General features: G+C 44.4%; 1 protein-coding gene and 1 long non-coding RNA gene across 3 annotated transcripts in view; one reads left to right on the plus strand and one right to left on the minus strand.

Moving 5' to 3' along the window:
* Nucleotides 1-278: 278 nt before the first annotated feature.
* Nucleotides 279-8,418, plus strand: LOC122492166. Its single transcript, XR_006299558.1, has 3 exons — nucleotides 279-3,711; nucleotides 3,796-3,988; nucleotides 8,121-8,418. It is a non-coding gene; the product is annotated as an uncharacterized LOC122492166 (long non-coding RNA).
* ITGA9 (integrin subunit alpha 9) overlaps nucleotides 5,199-19,560 on the minus strand; it is a 361,953-nt gene continuing 347,591 nt past the window's right edge. For both annotated transcript variants that reach the window (XM_043595760.1, XM_043595758.1), the window contains one exon: nucleotides 5,199-5,478. In XM_043595760.1, the coding sequence (XP_043451695.1) occupies nucleotides 5,341-5,478 (138 nt within the window). In that variant the 3' untranslated portion in view covers nucleotides 5,199-5,340. The remainder of the gene's footprint in view (nucleotides 5,479-19,560) is intronic.

The raw sequence follows: 19,560 nt of genomic DNA on the forward strand, positions 1-19,560 counted from the left end.
GAACAGGGTGGGTAAGACAGCCCTGTGTCCCCTCAGCCCACTGGTGGGAGTGGCTTTGGTTCCTGAAGGGCCAGAGAGTCCCAGAGTCCCAGGTTGATTTGGTGACTCTGGAGCCAATGAGCTCCTTGAAGTGGGACCCCACACTTTTAGCACCCCATGGATTGCCCCCTCATTGCTTCCCCTATGTCCCCAGGCACCAGGCATCACCTGCCCAGGCAAGCAGAGCCTGCTCTCGCCTAGCTGATGGCATCTGGTTTCTCTTACCCAGGCTGCCCAGGCCCCGGGCTTTGGCCCAGCCACCGGTCCCCCCTTTATTCCCTGACTTGTGTTTGCAGTGGCTGAGTTGGAGCTGAAGTAGACAAACCCAGACATGCCCAAAGTCTGTGGCATGAGATATTTCACAGGCAGGTCTGGTCACAGACACACATTTGGCACACACAGGTACAAACTCATTTGTACACAGGCTCATATACGTGCTGGGACAGAGGGCGCACACATGACAAGGTTGTCTCTGCCCAGGCTGGTTTCTTCCACCTTGGCATGCCTGTTTTTCTCTCTCTCTCTCCCTTGCCTCTGGTCCTCGAAGTCCAGCCCTGCCAAGCCTTACCCTGCCTCTTCAGTTCCCCTTGAACCGTTCAGTTCCCCTCCTGCCTTCCTGGTCGTTTTGGCCCGTCCCTCCCGTGCATGATCACAAGTAAAAGCAAGGAAACGTCTGCTAGCAATTTCTATTTTTCACACAAACTTCCCCAGAGGCCCGGGTGGAGAGAGGGCTGGGCTTTCTGCTTTGGAACCGGGGGAGAGAATACAGCGTGAAAAAAGGAGGTCAGTACATTAGCCTGTCCTCTGACACAGACAGCCCCACCCCGAGCCACACACCTCTTCATCCCCCCAGCACACTCTCAGGTGCACCTGCTCCGCCTTGCCCGTCTACACAGCCATCCCACGTGCACCGCTGAAGCCCATTCCCAGATGGGGCTCTTGACCCCAATGAACCACCGGTCCTGCTTTGCTGCCGAGCCATGGGAGGCACTCCCTGTGCTCCACCCCTGAGTGCTAGGCTGGGGACCCTGTCTCCACTGAAGGAGGCCGCAGGCCAGGTTCCTCTCTCTGGGCCTGGCTTTTCAGGTAGATGATGGCCTGTTGGCCCAGAAAGAAAGAGTGCAGACCAGAAGGGGACGCCTATCCTGGTCTGAGCTTGGAGATGAGACTGAGGAAGTAAAATTTCCAGACATTTTGGAACCATTACAATGATGTTTTAGATGTTCAAAGCAAATTTTTGAGAAATGAAGATACGAGTCACCTAGATTTGGCCAGACCTAGAGAATCCACAGAGTTCCTTAACATTGTCTCTGTCTCTAAGTCCCTGGCGGCTCTTGGTGGGAGAGAAGGTGGGTGGGTGTCACCCATCCTGACTGTTTACCTTATGCCAAGCTCTGACTGGGTACCGTGTGTCCCCGAGGGGGAGAGGCTCCTTTGGCTGCAAAGAATGGAGACACTCGTAGGGAAGGACAGGGGTGAGGGTCCCAGAGCAGGGGTCTCTGCCCCATCTAAAGCCTCATGGGAACCTAGCTTAGACTCTGGAGAAACCTACTGCCCGACGGCCCTCGGGGCTGACTGGGTCCCACTGCTGACCTTAGGAAACTGGGTCATTCAGGATCAGAAGCACTCCAGACCAGCCCTCTTGTCATTTGTCATGACTGTGACTCAGCCAAATCTTCCATCCCTGCTTCTCTTTGGGTCTAATCACCTGTCTTCCTGTTAGCAACTTACTAATGCTCTCAAGTCCCATTTTCAATTCTGGGGAGAGAGAGAGAGAGAGAGAGAGAGAGTCTGTTTAGTTCAGCTCATTACCATTGTTCAAGTTAGGTTGTGTAAAATTTTACTACCAAGCTTAGTGACTTAAAAAAAATGTATATTGCGTATGATCTGCAATTTGGGCAGGGCTTGATAGAGATAGCTCACCTCTGCCTTACATGGTGCCATCTGGACAGCTTGAAGGCTGAGGCTGGGGCCGTCAGAAGGCTCACTTTCTCACGTCACAGTTGACACTGGCTGAGACTTTTAGGCTACTGGAAAATCTAATGGTTGTATTACTCATGCCTTTCACTTGCTGTACTCTGACGTTTTGACATCTTGGGATCTTGCTGACTCTGGATGGACTGCGCCTCCCAGGGCTAGCTCATTCCTAGAGATGGCGAGTAACTCACCTGTGTGCAGATCTTTCCCATGCAAACCAACCAATCCAGAGTTCATCTCCCCGCCCCAACCACTCCCTTATGAAGCTGTTACACTCCAGGCCAGTTTTCCCTTTCTCTAATCACCTCAGGGCCAAGTGCATCCCAGAGCCCACGGACACTATTCAAACTAGCCAATCCTTAACCGGCCGAGGCTGTCTCACTTGTACCTTTCCATGGAAACCACAATAAAGTCTCTTGTCACAGCTTTCCTTTCTCTTAGTCTGCTTCCTGACCAACCCTGGCTCTTCCTTTTGAGCCCCCACCCCATGGCATGGTATACCCCCTTCTCTTGGGAGCTATGAGTGTAACGAATTGTCTTTTCAATGGCAGTCACCCTCTGATCCGTTGGCCTCACCATATGTGAATGATAACAAAACCCATATTTTAAACCAATGGTCTCTCAGGTGGTGTGGGCTTCCTCACATCCTGGTAGCCGACCTGCCAGAGTGAGTGCCCTCTGAGAGAGAGCCCAGTTGGGTAGCCATATCACATTTCATGACCTAGTCTCAGAAGATACCCGGTATGGCTTCTGTTGCTTTCTGCTCACCAAGGAAGCCGCAAAGTCCCGTCTAGGTTCAGGGGGAGGAGAAATAGACCCCACCTCTTGGCGGGGCATGGCAAGGTGACAGACGAACATGTGAACAGAAATGTGGCAGCAAGTGTTGGCAAGTACAGTCTGCCAAATCATCCTCTCTGGGCAGAAGTCTTCGTGCCAGGCCACCTCTTAGGTCACCGGCCAGTCACTGGTTAGGCTGCTCATAGGTCAGATGCCCAGTCCCATTTCAGTATTGTCCTACCTGAGCAAGAGGAGCCCTCGCCCTGGGCCTGGCACTGTGGAGTGCACTATCTATGCCCTCGCCCCAGGATTCCCCTTCTTCAGGGGAGGAGGAATTTGCAGGACCACAGGGCATGTGACTACCTACAATCTGTGTACCCACCAGCCCTGTTTTAGAACATACTCAGAGCACCCACAACCCTGGAATTTCCTACCCAAACAGCTCTCAACCCACCGCTAAGATCAGTAGGCATGTCTTCCCTGGATCTGTTTCTTGAGGGCTGACCTCACCATTGGTGAGGAATGGCCAAAGGGTGGCTGTTTGCAAACATTGGGGGGGGGGCAGGTAAGAGTACAGCTGGAATAGACAGAGGAGAGTCCCCATGCATGGCCATGGTGCCTCACGTGTCAGGGGGAGGAGGAAGGCAGGCTGTGGACCAGGGGCTTGGGGGCTTGGGGATGCCCCCATGCAGAACGTCAAGGAATCTGATCACTTAAAAACTTAACTTGGTCTTCCAGCCTTGTGTTCCTTTGCAGTTCCCTGGAATGGATTGGACGGAGTGAAGCATGCGGAATCTGTGTTCTCTTTCCCCACAAATGTCAGAATTGGGTCTTCCCTTGTCCAGCTGGCTCTAGGGGAGTGGTGGCATTTCCTGGGGTGTAGAAGATTGCCTGGGGGAGAGCCCAAGGTGGCTGTAGGTGTGTCAAGCACAAGGGACTCTGTCTTCACCAATGCCCACAACCTCTCTGTGAGATGTAGAAATTAATAATGGCTTGTTACAGGCAGGACACGGGATCAGAGAGGCCAAGAGGCTCGCCCAGTCACACAGCCAGAGAGGAGTTGAGATGGCAATGGTTTCCCTCATGTCTGGGCTTCCTTCGGTCCAAGAAGCAGCTGCTTGAGATTACAGGGCAAGGCATTGCCAGAAGAGTTTGCAGATCTGGATCCCGTGCCTAAAATAGTATGGCTCAGAAGGTGAGTGCACTTGATTTATTTGAGGAAGAAATGGCATCGACAGAAATCTAGGAAAGGGTTCAGGGATAAACATAATAGTTAATAAAGCCTCCTCAATCTGGAGACACATTCATCTGGGACAAGTAGCATGTGATCAGGGACTGAAATGGGCACTTTTTCCTACATTGTGATTAACGAGGCCTGAGACCCAGAACCTGCTAGATGGGCGTTCGCTAGGTAATGGAGACATGTCCTCAGCTCACAACTGCAGACTGCCTATCTGTGGAATATTCCAAGAGAAATATGAGGAGATGGAGGTAAGCGGCAAGAGAGTATGACACAGCCCTAAAGTTATGTCCTATCTATTGTGTCTCTCCTTTGCATATGCTATTCCCTCTGCCAAGAATGTTGTTCCTGCTCTGCTCCTTGAGTAACACTTCCCTGCCTCCCAAGGCCCAGATATCAGGGGACCTCCTTTTCTGAGTTTAGTATTCCTGCTATGTGCTCCCTTGGCCTTTGGACTGATTAATCTGGAAACAGCAATTGCAGGGTGAGAAGGGAGAGGTGGCACAAACGTCCCCGAATCGGTCTGCAAACTGATTTAACACATCCTGCCTCTAGCAGATTCGGCTGCACCCTCAGATGAGACCGTCCCATATGCTGCATGGGGCCCCTGCTTCTCACCTGGTTTCTCCTTCCTACCCAGAAAAGCTTGATATGCCAAGACCATTTCCCTTTCCAGTACTGAAACACATTTTTCTTCTTTCCTAACTTCATTCAACTTTAAAGTCTCTTTTTGCCTTTTGGTTATATATATTTTCTTTTTTTAGTGTTTGTTTTATTTTTGAAAGAGAGACAGAGTGTGAGCGGGGGTCGGGGAGGGGCAGAGAGAGAGAGGGAGACACAGAATCCAAAGCAGGCTCCAGGCTCCGAGCTCTGAGCTCCAAGCTGTCAGCACAGAGCCCGACAGGGGGCTCGAATTCACGAACCGTGAGATGGTGACCTGAGCTGAAGTCGGACGCTTAACCGACTGACCCACCCAGGCGCCCCTACAAACATATTTTCTTCAACGGTGAGGTCCTGATAGATCATGAGGCACCGCTCTAGTGGCTAAGACCAGAAACCAGGAGGCAAGGTTGCTTGCACCTCTCCAAAGGCAGTGCAGGCCTTCCACAGGGCAAGACTGTCTGAACCTCAACCACTTCTCCTTGTTTCTGAGAACAGAGGCTGATTCAGATTTACATTGCTTTATGACTTATTGTTATATACGAGCCATCTCTGCAGCCTTCTTGTTGGTGCTAAGTCGGTTTAAAAGTTCCAGATGCAGGAACTAGCACTGGCTAGCACTAGCACTGGCTGTTGTCAGCAGGACCTCACTCAAAATCATGTAAATATCCAAGCCAGAGAATGCACACTGGCAGCGCAGGCATCCATGCTGGAGGCAAACCTGGTTGGTTGTTGTTTCCACTGTTGTTTGGTTTTGCTTGTACAGGGAAGACTCTCACAATGGGCTAAAAAGAATAATAATTATAGGCTTAAAGAAACATTGCAAAAATAAAGAATTCCTGTTATACCCTTCAACTAGATTCCCCAAATGTTTGCTTTTTATCCCCCCATATTATTATCATTTGAACCACGTGAGAATTAGTTGCAGACTTACCCCTAAACACTTCAGTGGATATTTCCTAAAAAAACAAGCACAGTCTCTTACATAACCATGCACCATTCCCAAAGCAGAAAATCAACATTGACACAGTATTATTATCTGATCTGTAGGCCTTCCTCACCTTTTACCAGTTGACCTGTTCCGCCATTTATAGCAAAAGAGAAAATTTATTTTTTCTGGTCCAGGAGCCACTCTAGGATCATGTTGTCATGTTTCTATTATTTCCTTTAATCTGGAACAGTTCCCTGGTCTTTCTTTGTCTTTCATGATTTTGTCAGTTTTGTGGAGTACAGGCCAGTTATCTTGTGGAAAATCCCTTACTAGGGGTTTGCCTGTTGTTTCCTGATGATCAGATGTGGGCTATGCATTTTTGGCAGGAATACTCCAGAAGTATCGTTTCCTTACCGGTGTGTCATGTGAAGGGGCCCACCACGTTGCTTTGTGGCATTGGTATCATTCACTTCGATCTCTCGGTTAGGACAGCATCCCTAGGGGTTTGTCCGCTGCAAATTTTGTCCCTTTGTATTTTCCCCTTTCTAAATAAAAAGCATTTTGTGGGGAGGTACTTTGAGATCATGTAAATATCCACATTCCCGCCAAATATTCACCCTCTGTTTCTATCATCTGTTGATTCTTGCCTGAATCAGTTACTGCCATCCAATTTTCCTGGTTTGGAAAAAGTGGGAATTAGTTTAAGTTGTCTTTTGTGTGTGTTTGACATCTTCCCATTATTCTTTGGGCCCTTCTTTAATTTCTTTTCTGTCTTTTTTTTTTTTTTAATGTTTATTTTTCAGAGACAGAGAAAGACAGAGCACGAGTGGGGGAGGGGCAGAGAGAGAGGGAGGCACAGAACCCAAAGCAGGCTCCAGGCTCCGAGCTGTCAGCACAGAGCCCGATGTGGGGCTCGAACCAATGAACCATGAGATCATGACCTGAGCTGAAGTCAAATGCTTAACCCACTGAGCCACCCAGGCACCCCTCATTTATACCTTTATTTTCCACTTGATGTAGAGGCAAATAACTCCATTTCAGTTTACAGAGATCTTCCTCGTATCTTTCTTTTTTTAGCGGCACTGCATAGGAGTATCTTAAGGATACATTCCTGAATAACTGTGTAAAAGGGTAAACACACATATAGTTTTGTTAGGAATTGCCAATTTCCTCCCAGGAAGGTTGTCTCAATTTGCATTTCCACCAGCAATGTATGAAAGTGCCTCTTTCCCCACAGCCACAACAATAGAATGTGTTGTCCTATTTCAAATTTTTGCCAGTCTGCTGGGAGAGAAATGGTATTGCAGCATAGTTTAAATTTGTATTTCTCTTATAATGTGAGCTGAACATATTTTCATATGTTTAAGGCCCATTTAAATATCTCTATATATTTTAGTGAACTGTCTATTCATGTCTTTTGCCCATTTTTTTCCCTATATATTTTGTTAAATCTCACCTCCTCCATGTTTTAGAGCTCTTTCTATATTAAGGATATTGGCCCTTATCTGCAACATAGATTGCAAATATTTTCTCCCGTTTTATCATTTGACTTTGCTTACGGTGTTTTTTTGCCAAGAGGAAATTTTTTAGTTTTATGTGGTCAAATTTATCAATCTGTTCTTTATTGCCACCAGATTTTGAGGCGTAGTTAGAAAGCCTTTCCCTACACCTAGATTATGCAAGAATCCATCCACATTTTCTTCTAGTACTTGTATGGTTTCATCTTTTACAGTTAGATCTCTGATCCATTTGGAGTTTATTCTCCTGTGGGGTGTGAGATAAAGATGTAGTTTTTCCTTTGTTCCATGGCTACCCTGTGGTCCCAATGCCATCTGTTAAAAGGTCGATCTTTGCCCTAGTGACTTGAAATCTCAGCTTTATTGTATAAAAATTTTCCATATGTATTCAGGTTGATTTTTTAGGCTGTTAATTCTGTTCTGCCGGACACTCTATTCATGCACCAATATCACACTGTTTTAATTGCAAGGCTCTAAAGGATGTTATAATGTCCAGTAGGGCTAGTCCCTGAGCCCTTATTAAAGTTTTTTTTTCCTGAAGTATTTTTCTAGACATTTATTCTTCCATATAAATTTTAGTATCGACTTGTGTAGCACCACTAAAAAATGATTTGTCCCCAAAATGTTCCTAAATTTTGAATTAGTTCCCAGTGTTTAAAATGGGGGAAAATATATGGACTTCTGGTTTCTCTCGAAAACTGGGATGGTTTATCAGCATGGCCTTCTCTTTGCCCGCCACCTAATGGTGTAGAGCAGAGCCGTAGCTGCGGCCTTCACAGAGGCCTGTGGTCCCTGGGGCTACACAGGGCCCACCCCTCCCTCTGACCTCTCACCTATGACCTTCACACATAGAAGTTCCTTGTGTGGCCTGTGAGTTGGTGACACAGGCTTTAAATGACCACGAATGTTATATTCCATGACTGCCTTTGTCATCTGTTTCTCTGTGTGACGATTTTTTTGTTCACTGCTGTATTTCCAGGGCCTAAGAAGAGAGCTTGGGGCATTGCTGGCACTTGGTAAATATTTGTTCAATGAATGGATTTTTATAGATGGGAAACAAGAAATGACCAAAATGTGTTCTCTCTTCAGGAGACCACTGAAAACCAGCACATATGGGTGGGTAAGTTGGTACAACCCTTACTGAAATTTGGCAATATTTCTCAAAATTACAAATGTCCAGATCAGTAGTGCTCACACTTTTACTTATTTCATTTTATTTTATTTTATTTTATTTATTTAATTTTAGAGAGAGAGCACGAGTAGGGAAGGAGCAGAGGGAGAGAGAGAATCTTAAGCAGGCTCCATGCCCAGCACGGAGTTCGACATGGGGCTCAGTCTCACAATGGAGAGTTCATGACCTGAGATGAAATCAAGGGCTGGACCCTTAACTGACTGAGCCACCCAGGCACCCTTCACGGTTTTACTTCTGGCATTTGCCTCGCATGTGTTTGCACATACGCAACATGATGACATAAAGGGTTATTTATTGCAGTAATAATGAAGACGGGAAAGAAATTACATTTTCTTCAAAGGGGGCTGATTACATAAATTATGGCTTATCTATACATTAAAACAATGGAACACCATACAGGTAATGAAAAGAATAAGAATACTTTCTACAAGGGGCGCCTGGGTGGCTCAGTCGGTTGAGCGTACGACTTCGGCTCGGGTCATGATCTCACTGTTCGTGAGTTCGAGCCCCGCGTCGGGCTCTGGGCTGACAGCTCAGAGCCCGGAGCCTGCTTCGGATTCTGTGTCTCCCTCTCTCTCTGCCCCTCCCCTGCTCATGCTCTGTCTCTCTCTGTCTCAAAAATAAAGAAAGACGTTTTAACAAAATTAAAAAAAAAAAAGAATACTTTCTACTGAGAGGGGAGAATAGGTATAGCAGGCTGCCTTTTGTTTATAAAGGGAAAAAGCAAAGGTCCATATTTATACCTGCTTGTAAGTATGTAAGGAAAACGTGAATGCACTCAGAAGGAATACATAATATGGTTGGTCAGGGGGTGGAGCAAGTATGGTAAAGAAAAGGAGCAAATGGGGGTTGGGTGGGAGGGAAACTCCTCTCTCCTTCCATGACCCTGAGGAGTAGGTTTTAAACCACGTACTTCTATATGCATACATAATGTATGCACACACACACACACGTGTGTGAAAACAGCTATTAAACTAAAAACATAGCAGAGGAAGCCATCAGACCCCTGGAGACCACAACTATTCCGTCAGGACTCTCTGTAGGGACAGCCATGCGATAGGGCCACTCACCGGAATTTCATCCACTCTTGCTAAAAGATGATATATTGCACATGTTAATTCAATTTGGACAGAAAAGGCAACGAGATATGTTTCCGGTCCTACTATCATGCATCCAGAAACTCCCAGAGAGCACTTTACAAATTGACAGTCAATAAACCATTTCACCCAGTGGAGAAACAGAGCAAAACCCAAGATGGAATGCTGATATTCATGCCACAGAGGACGCTCCTCCCCCAAATACCCCATGATAAAAGAGTGAAATATTATAGCTAGTGAACTTAGGAATTTAGCAAAGAAAGAATTTATGGAGTAACTATAGTTCTAGAATGATCGAAGTCTGTATCTTCTAAAATATTAAAATGCAAATTCAGGAAATCTGCAGAGAATAACACAGACCTTATATATTATATAGGGTTTGGCACATGGCATATGATCAATGTGAAGTGAATAAAAAAAAAAGGAAATGTATTAAGCTGAGTGCTATTACTCAAATTAAATTAAATAGATGAATCTGTATCTCTCATAGCATTTATCAACATATTTTAAATTGGGGAGCCCAGAGAATAATTAGAACTAATACTGTGGCAGATGATATTTTTGATGTATGTATGTCTCAATAACTTGCCTTTTGCCCCTTTTTGATTTACAGTTTAATTTTTTTTCTGGGAGTGCCAGCTTCTTTGGAGTTATTAGCTTCTTTTAAAAATAATTCTCAAATAGCAAGCTATTCTGTCTCCCATCCTTGTAGGCATCAAACAACAAGCAAATTTTAACATTCTCGGTGGGCAAAATACTGGTGTTTTGAATCAGTGTGCTACAGCTCAAGGTCATGTATTCAAAGTAGAAGAATATTAACTTTCAAAAAACTTTAGCACAAACCACCTGGGAATAATGATACTTGTGTGCAATGAAAAAAAGTTTTAGCACATGCGCACAGACCGGGAAAAGAATCTCCATGAAACAATGTAAGGTGTTTAGAATCAGATTATGCCTCTGTTACTTTTCTGAGACAGGTTTCCAATGATTTTCCTAGTAACTGAGATGACATTATAGAGAAAATGTTGCCAAGAGCCACCCGTTGACTTGGTTGTGGCATTTCCTCCATTGTTACAAAGGTGAAGAGTGAATCTCCACCATGCTATAGCTTTGCAGGAGGAGTGGGGGAAATACGTTACAAAACCGCACAGAGAATGGCCCCACTTCAGTAAGGATCGAGTTCCCCGCGTCATCCTAATTTTCCCTTTCTCTACTGTCCGGCAACTTGAAATGAATGCCTATGTTAAAAATTGCCTTTATATTAACATTAACAACTCAGGCAACAACAGATGTTGGCGAGGATGCGGAGAAAGAGGATGTCTTTTGCACTGCTGGTGGGAATGCAAACTCGTGCAGACACTCTGGAAAACAGTACGGAGGTTCCTCAAAAAACTAAAAATAGAACCACCCTACAACCTAGGAATTGCACTACTAGGCATTTGTCCAAGGGATCCAGGTGTGCTGTTTCGAAGGGACACATGCACCCCAGTGTTTATAGCAGCACTATCCACAATAGCCAAAGTGTGGAAAGAGCCCAAATGTCCATCGATGGATGAACGGATAAAGAAGATGTGGTATATATATACAATAGAGCATTACTCAGCGATCAGAATGAAATCTTGCCATTTGCAACTATGTGGATGGAACTGGAGGGTATTATATGCTAAGTGAAATTAGTCAGAGGAAGACAAATATCATGACTTCACTCAAATGAGGACTTTCGGAGACAAAACAGATGAACATAAGGGAGGGGAAGCAAAAATAATATAAAAACGGAGGGGGACAAAACCTAAGAGACTCTTAAATACAGAGAACAAACAGAGGGTTGCTGGGGAATTGTGGAGGGGGAAGGGCTAAATGGGCATTAAGGAATCTACTCCTGAAATCATTGTTGCGCTATATGCTAACTAACTTGGATGTAAATTAAAAAAAATAAAATTAATATGCAAAAAAATTGCCTTTATAAGTTTACGGTTGAAGGGGTTTTTTTTTGTTCTTTTAAAAGCTGCTTGATTTCTTTTCCCATTATTCCCACTAATTGCATAACTTAATTTCTTTTTTCATGTTGCCCCTCAGCACTACTTTACTGACGTTTTAGGAAGTTAAATGTTCTGCTACCATAAATACCAAAAATATCCGTAAGTCTCTGAAGCAGTCGTGAGAAAGGCAGTCCTGACTTGTCCTGACCAGCAGGGGGCCAGCCGGGAGCCAGATTATTTGATTTTCACCCAGTTAATTCAGACTCTTGAGGGTGAGCTGTGCCTCAAAAAAGCTTCCCTGGAAGCTTCCAAATAGGCAGAAGCTTCCTTCCAGCCACCTGCTAGCAGTGTGCCTGCTTCCCGTGCCTCACTACAAACCTGTATCTCTTGGCTCCTCCTGTCTGGACACTGGGCTCTGCACAGGTTCCTGAATAATCTAAGTTTGCACCTGCCACTGGACCTTTGCACATGCCGTTCCCTCTGCCTGGAATGCTTTCCCCTCCTTTTCCACCTGGTTATATTTCTCCTTCTCAATCATTTCTTCCTTAGGGAAGACTTCTCTGCTACCAGAACAGGAAAACCCTTTTGTTTTATGTTATGAGTAACACCCTTTTTTGATATGATTATCTGTATGATCATCTATATGGTTATTGTGAGTAACCATAGTTATACAGCCTTCTCGTAGTTTGCCAAGGGGTGGGGTGTTAGCCTGGGAGACCCCGAGACCTATTTCTATACCCAAACTCACAAGAAACTTCTAGGCTGATACTGTATGTTTTACAGTGGGAGCTGTGACAATCGGTAGTTTCTTCAGCGACCATGAAAGTGGGGAGCAGGGGTTGAGGCTAGATGCATCTGTTTCCCTTTTCTGTTCAACTTTCGTTTTCCCTGAAGTTAAGAATCGTCTCTCTTTATTTTCCCTTTTACTTAGTTTTCTCTGTACTGCTCATGAATTCATCCCCGAACTTTGCTCCGCCTGTTTATATCTCCCTTCCTGATGACCAAACACGTTAGGTGTCCTTCAGCACTGATTTCTTGAGGAAGCCACATCTCCAGAGCCTCCTGACTTGTTCAGCGTGGCTGGCCTCACTCTGTCGTCCACTGCTGGTGGGAATGAGGAACGGTGCAGACACTTGGGAAGAGTTCTTCAGTTCCCTACAAAATTGTACACACCCTTACCATACGATCCTGCAATTGCGCTCCGGGGCATTTCCTCAAATGAGCTGAAAACTTAAGTCCACGCAAACACCTGCACCCAGATATCCGAGCAACTCTATTCAAAACGGCTACAACTTGCGAGCAACCGAGATGTCTTTCGGTAGATGAATGCATATATAAACTGTGCTGCATCCAGAACAATGAAATATTATTCAGTGCTAAAAGCAAATGAGCTACCGAGCCATGAAAAGACGCGGAGGAAACATCAATGCTTTTCACCAAGTGAGAGAAGCCAGCCTGAAAAGACCACATCCTGTATGCTTCCAGCCATGTGACATTCTGGAAAAGGCAAAGCTCGAAAACTTTCAGGAAAAAAAAAAAAGCAGAAGGAAATATCCACAACCTCAGGTGAGATGAAGAGTCCTTAGACTATGACACCAAAAACATGATCCATAAAGGAAATAATAAATGGATAAATTACAGACTGGGAGAAAATATTTCCAAACCACATATGTAACAAAGGACTACTATCTAAAATGTATAAAGAACTGCCCAAACTCTGCAGCAACATGTGACACAGTCCAATTCAAAAATGGGCAAAAGAGGGGCGCCTGGGTGATTCAGTCGGGTGGGTGCCTGACTTCGACTCAGGTCACGATCTCATGGTTCGTGAGTTCGAGCCCCGCGTCGGGCTCCGTGCTGACAGCTCAGAGCCTGGAGCCTGCTTCGGATTCTGGGTCTCCCTCGCTCTCTGCCCGCTCCCCCGCCCCCCCCCCCCCGCCACCAAAAGTAAAGAAACATTAAAAATTATTTAAAAATGGGCAAAAGACATGGAGAGAGGTTTCACCAAAGAGGATATACGGGGCGCCTGGCATCACTACCTGTTAGGGAAATGCAAATAAAAGCCACAGTGAGATACTGCACCTGTTAGCCAGCTAACATAAACAATGGTGGTAATACCAAATACTGGAGAGAATGTAGAGAAACTGCATCTTTCCTACGCGGCTATGGGAATGTACGAGGAAACAACTGCTGGAAGCTAATTTGGCAGTTTCTTATAAAACTACATATACTCTTAGCATCCAATTGAGTAATTACACTTTTAGGCATTTATCACAGAGAAATGAAAACTTACGTGCCACAAAACCCCAAATACAAATGTCGCGCTACATCATTATTTGTCATAGTCCCAAACTGGAAACAACCCGCGTGCTCTTTAGCGGGTGAAGGGTCAAATAAGCCACGGTATGCCCACACCACCCACAATTACTGAAATAAAGAGCTACAAACTACTGATATATGTAAACAACTTGGATGGATCTCAAGGGAATGACCCTAAATGAAAAATAGCTAATCTTGAGGGTTAGGTTATCTTTTTTATTTTTTTAAATAAAATTAAAAGACGTTCAGGGGCACCTGGGTGGCTCAGTCAGTTAAGCATCTGACTTCAGCTCAGGTCATGATCTCACGGTCTGTGGGTTCGAGCCCCGCGTCGGGCTCTGTGCTGACAGCTCAGAGCCTGGAGCCCGCTTCGGATTCTGTGACTCCCTCTCTCTCTGCCCCTCCCCTACTCACTCTCTCTCTCTCTCTCTCTCAACATACATCAAAAATTTTTTTTTAAATGAGGGAAGCGGGGCGCCTGAGTGGCTCAGTCGGTTAAGTGTCCGACTTCGGCTCGGGTCATGATCTCACGGTCCGTGAGCTCAAGCCCCGTGTCGGGCTCTGTGCTGACGGCTCAGAGCCTGGAGCCCGCTTCGGATTCTGTGACTCCCCCTCTCTCTGCCCCTCCTCTGCTCATGCTCATGCTCTCTCAAAAATGAATAAACGTTAAAAAATTAAAAAAAAAAAAAGAAGTTCAAACATTTTTGTTTCTCTGATCCTGGTCAGCTAAGTCATCCCCAATCTGCACAATGTTTGGCAAAGTCAAATTTGTCTACACAGTGTCAACAGAGTATTTGCAAACACCTGCAAACAGACTGTTTTCCACTTCAGCCTTTGGAAACTATTCCAGTTTTTGGAATATCTCAGTTTTCTCTGAGATATGGGTAGAGCTTGGTCCAGTTAAATAAATAGTAAATAAATAAATAAATAAAATAAAAGCCTACTGAAACCATATAATGTGTCCATAGGCTAGTACCAGAAAACAAGTGTCTCCACTGTGGAAAGTAACTGCCAAATGTGAAATTGGGAATCTCCCTTCTCCCACTCTCCCCACATGGCTGAAGAAGGCTTTCCACACATGGACATTTGTATGGGAGACACATATGTGAAGTGAGTGTTTCTTCAGAGGAAAGAAAAAGGAACAGTTTCTGTGAATAGAAACAAATCTGCCTAGAATGTACAAGTGGAAAGAAAGAAGAAGGCTATGCACGCTGTGATTCCATTGAGAAAACATCTTCTAGAAGATGTGGAGACAGATTAATGGTTGTCAGGGGTAAGGGACGGCTGGGGAGGGGTAGCATGAAGGAGTCCTTTTGTGGTGATTAATCTTCGCAAAACATTTTTAATTGAGTTAAAATTGACATCTAACATTATATCAGTTTCAGGCGTACAAAATAATGTGGTGATTAATCTTGATTGTGGTAGTGGTTATGTGTGTCTCTATGGCTGATCAAATTGCTGAAACCTACAGATCTCTCTCTCTCTCACACACACACACACACACACACGTGCATGTAGATAAAAAGGGATGAAATCCGAATATGATCTGTAGATCGTATCAGCATACATTTCTCTTTTTTGATATTGTATGTATTATAGTTATGCTAGATGTTACCACTGGGGAAAGCTGGGTGAAGGGTACACAGGACTTCTTTGTACTATTTTTCAACTGCCTGAGTCTATCATTATTTCCCCCAAAAGTTAAAAAAAAAACAACAACCCCAATGACTCGACAAAATAATTGAAGCAAACACGACACCATGGTGGTAGATGTCCAGGCATTTGTTGTAATCATGTTTGCACTTTCCTGAAATATTTCCCAGAATTAAGACAAATGGCATAGGGAAGATATTTCTTTTTTTCTTTTGTAGCAGTGGATTAAAAAATACCAACGAGTTGCCCACAACCTTCTTATGAGTCAACAGGATGGCAATGCTGCAAATTAAACGTGGAAAAATTCTAGTTACTGAATTTAGTTCTATACTGGCAACTCAGAGCAAGGAGGGAAAGTTGAGGGGTGGCTTCATTACAGGGTGGCAGTTTCTTCTATGTCAGAGATGGTGCAGGATGTGGAAACTGTCATAAAAATAGTCTTAGGAACTGGAGATTTCTTTGTGCAGGAAAGAGAAATTTTGTAGGTTATACAGCAGCTCTTTTCATATGCTTTGAGTGCTGTCATGGAGACAAAATAGAACTTTTTTTTTTTTTTAAGGGAGGCTTAGGACAGATGGTGGGGAGGGTTGGGGAGGCAGTGGGAAGAACAGAAAAATAGACCAATGGGATAGAATAGAGACCCGGGAATGAACTCTCACACATATGATCAAATGATTTGTGACGAGGATGCCAAGACAATTCAATGGAGGGGAAAGACAGTCTTTTCAACAAATGGGCCTGGGACAACTGGATATCCACAGGCAAAGAATGAAGGTGGACCCATACCTCACAGCACATACCCAAATTAATTCAAAATGGAGGAAGGACCTAAAGCAATGAAACTCTTAGAAGAGGCGCACCTGGGTGGCTCAGTCGGTTAAGCGTCTGACTTCAGTTCAGGTAATGATCTCATGGTTCTTGAGTTCAAGTCCCACGTCAGGATCTGTGCTGACAGCTCAGAGCCTGGAGCCTGCTTTGGATTCTGTGTCACCCTCTCTCTCTGCCCTTCCCCTGCTTGCACTCTGTCTCTCTCCCTCAAAAATAAGTAAACATTAAAAAAAAAAACTCTTAAAAGAAAACACAGGACAAAAGTGTCTCAACATTGCATTTGGCAATGATTTCTTGAACACAACACTAAAGGGACAGGTAACAAAAGAAAAAATAGACAATTTGGACTCTATTAACATTGGACTCTACAAAAACTTAAACATTTTGTGCTTCAAAAGACATTGTCCACAGAGTAAAAAGGAAACCCACAGAACGGAAAAAAATATTTGCAAATCACATATCTGATAAGCAGTTTATACCCGGAATAGAGAACTTCTAAAACTCAGCAGCAGCAACAACAACAACAACAACAAACAACCCAATTCAAAAGTGGGCAAAGAGTTTGAGTGGGCATTATTCCACAGAAGATATACAAATGGCCAACAAGCACATGAAAAGGCGTTCCATGTTACAAATTGTTAGGGAAACGTTAAGTCAAACCTACAATGAGATACTGCCATATACACATTAGGATGGCTACTGTGAAAAAACAAACGAACAACAAAACCCAGAAAACAAGTGTTGGTGAGGATGTGGACAAATTGGAACCCCCGTGCATGTTTGGGAGCATAAATGGTGCGGCAGTATGGAAAACAATATGGTGGTTCCTCAAATACTTAAAAATAGAATTAACCATATCATCTAGCAATCCCATTTCTGAGTATACACCCACAAGAATTGAGGGCAGGGTCTTGAAGAGGTATTTGTGCACCCATGTTCACAGCAGCATTCCTCACAGTAGTCAAAAGGTGGAAGCAACCTAAGTGCTCTGTTGGCCAGTGAATGGATGAGCCAAGTGTGGGATGTATATACAATGGAATATTATTCAGCTTTAAGAAGAAAGAAAACTCTGCAATATGCTACCACATAGATGGGCCTTGACGACATTATGCTAAGTGAAATACGCCAGTCACCAAAAGACAAACGCTGTAGGATTCTACTTACATGAGGTACTTAGAAGAGTCAAAATCATAGAAACAGGAAATAGAAGGGTGGTTGGCAGGGGTTGGGGAGAGGGGAGAATGGGACTTGCTTAATAGGTAGAGAGTTTCACTTTAACAAAATGAAAAGAGTTATGGGGATGAATGGTGGTGGTGCCTGTACAACAACATGAATGTGCTTAATACCATTAAAAATGGTTAAGATGGGGGGCGCCTGGGTGGCGCAGTCGGTTGAGCGTCCGACTTCAGACAGGTCACGATCTCGCTGTCCATGAGTTCGAGCCCCGCATCAGGCTCTGGGCTGATGGCTCAGAGCCTGGAGCCTGTTTCCGATTCTGTGTCTCCCTCTCTCTCTGCCCCTCCCCCGTTCATGCTCTGTCTCTCTCTGTCCCCAAAATAAATAAACGTTGAAAAAAAAATTAAAAATGGTTAAGATGGTAAAATATATATTATGTGTATTTCATGATTATTTTTTTAAAGCAAAAAAAAGGAGGCTTGGGATAGATGGCTGGGAGGGCTGGGGAAAAAGAGGGAGCTCGCAAGGTTCAGGGAGCGCTGACCAGTTGGGTGGGGAAATCACGCGAACGTTCCATCAAATGGAGTGTTTAACAGAAGCTGGAAGAATGTAATTTCAGGACTGCTGAGGAAAAAACTTCCATAATGAGTGATGTCCAGAATAGGTAACAGTTCGAAGATTCAAATTCTAGAGGTAACTGATATGGGCCAGAGCTTGCTGCTAATGAGTGGGTAGACAAAGCCATAATGACACCATATGCAAGTATCTATAATTCAGCCAGAATCATTCAACCAGATGTTCCTGAATCCCCTCTTTGGGGATGGTCATGAGTATATGCAGCTGCATTATTCCCTGTGTCCATCTGCCCTGGGGGTCCTAGGTGAACTTATTTTCTTTCTAAGTTCCCTTAGGCAAGGTTCTGGGACGTGGGGGGGTAGTGGTAGTTTGGCGGGCAGGGGCGGGGTACTGCCCCACCAATAACCAGGGCTCTCTTCTGCAAGTCCCCTGTCTCTCAGGGCCCCGGTGGGTATGGTCCTCTGCTCCTTTTCTCTCCTGCTGGGTGTTGGCCCGTGATCTGCTTAAATCAATAGCTCATCTTCTCAAACACATTCCTACACTGTACATTCCACACGTCATCTGTCAACAGTTTTGGACATGGCAATGAGAGCATCTTAGATATTTGATATTACAAATATCCTGGGGAAGTCTTACATGGAGAGTCCATGGATGGTCATCATTCCTCAGAAAAGCCTGGGCAATAGTCTGTCTTTCTGTTGTGTAAGGAGTCACTAAATGTTATAATGATGAATGTATAGCATCTTAGAGCTATCTCTTGTCCTGAAAATACAGGATCCCTCAAGAAAGCTATTCACTACTATTCACTGTCGTTGGAGTTTGCAGTTTCTGTTGTTATTCTCATGTTGCAAGCCCCCAGGCTAAGGAGCTAACCTTGCAGGGACTAGGGAGGGAACAGAGGGATCTGAGTTTTTCGTCATTGAGTACGAACACTCATGCACCATTGGTGAGGATGCAAATTGGTACAACCACTGTGGAAAGCAGTATGGAGGTTCCTCAGTAAATTAAAAATAAGATTACCCTGTGAACCAGTACTTTCACCACTGGGTATTTACCCAGAGAAAACGAAAACACTAACTGGAAAAGCTACACGCATGCCTATGCTCATTGCAGCGTTATTTACAATAGCAAATACAGGGAAACAATCCAAGCATTCATCCATGATGAGTTACCAAGAAGAGGTGATAGAGATATATAGATATAGATATAATGGAATATCACTCAGCCATAAAAAAGAATGAGATTTTGCCATTTGCAACAACATGGATGGACCTAGAGAGTATGATGCTGGTGATACCAATCAGACAGAGAAAGACATATACTTTATGATTTCACTTACCTGTAGAATCTAAAAACAAAACAAATCGACAAACAACAGACTCTTAAATACAGAGAACAAACTGGCGGTTGCCAGAGGGGAAGTAGATGGGGGAAGCGGTGCTGAAACAGACAAAAGGGATTAAGAGGTACAAACTTCTAGTTACAAACTAAAGAAATCAGGGAAATGAGGGGCACCTGGATGGCTCAGTCAGTTAAGTATCTGGCTCTTGATTTGGGGTTGGGTCTTAATTATGAGAACCATAATCTAATGGTTCTTGA

Source organism: Prionailurus bengalensis, chromosome C2 (genome assembly GCF_016509475.1).
Source record: "Prionailurus bengalensis isolate Pbe53 chromosome C2, Fcat_Pben_1.1_paternal_pri, whole genome shotgun sequence".
NCBI lineage: Eukaryota > Metazoa > Chordata > Mammalia > Carnivora > Felidae > Prionailurus > Prionailurus bengalensis.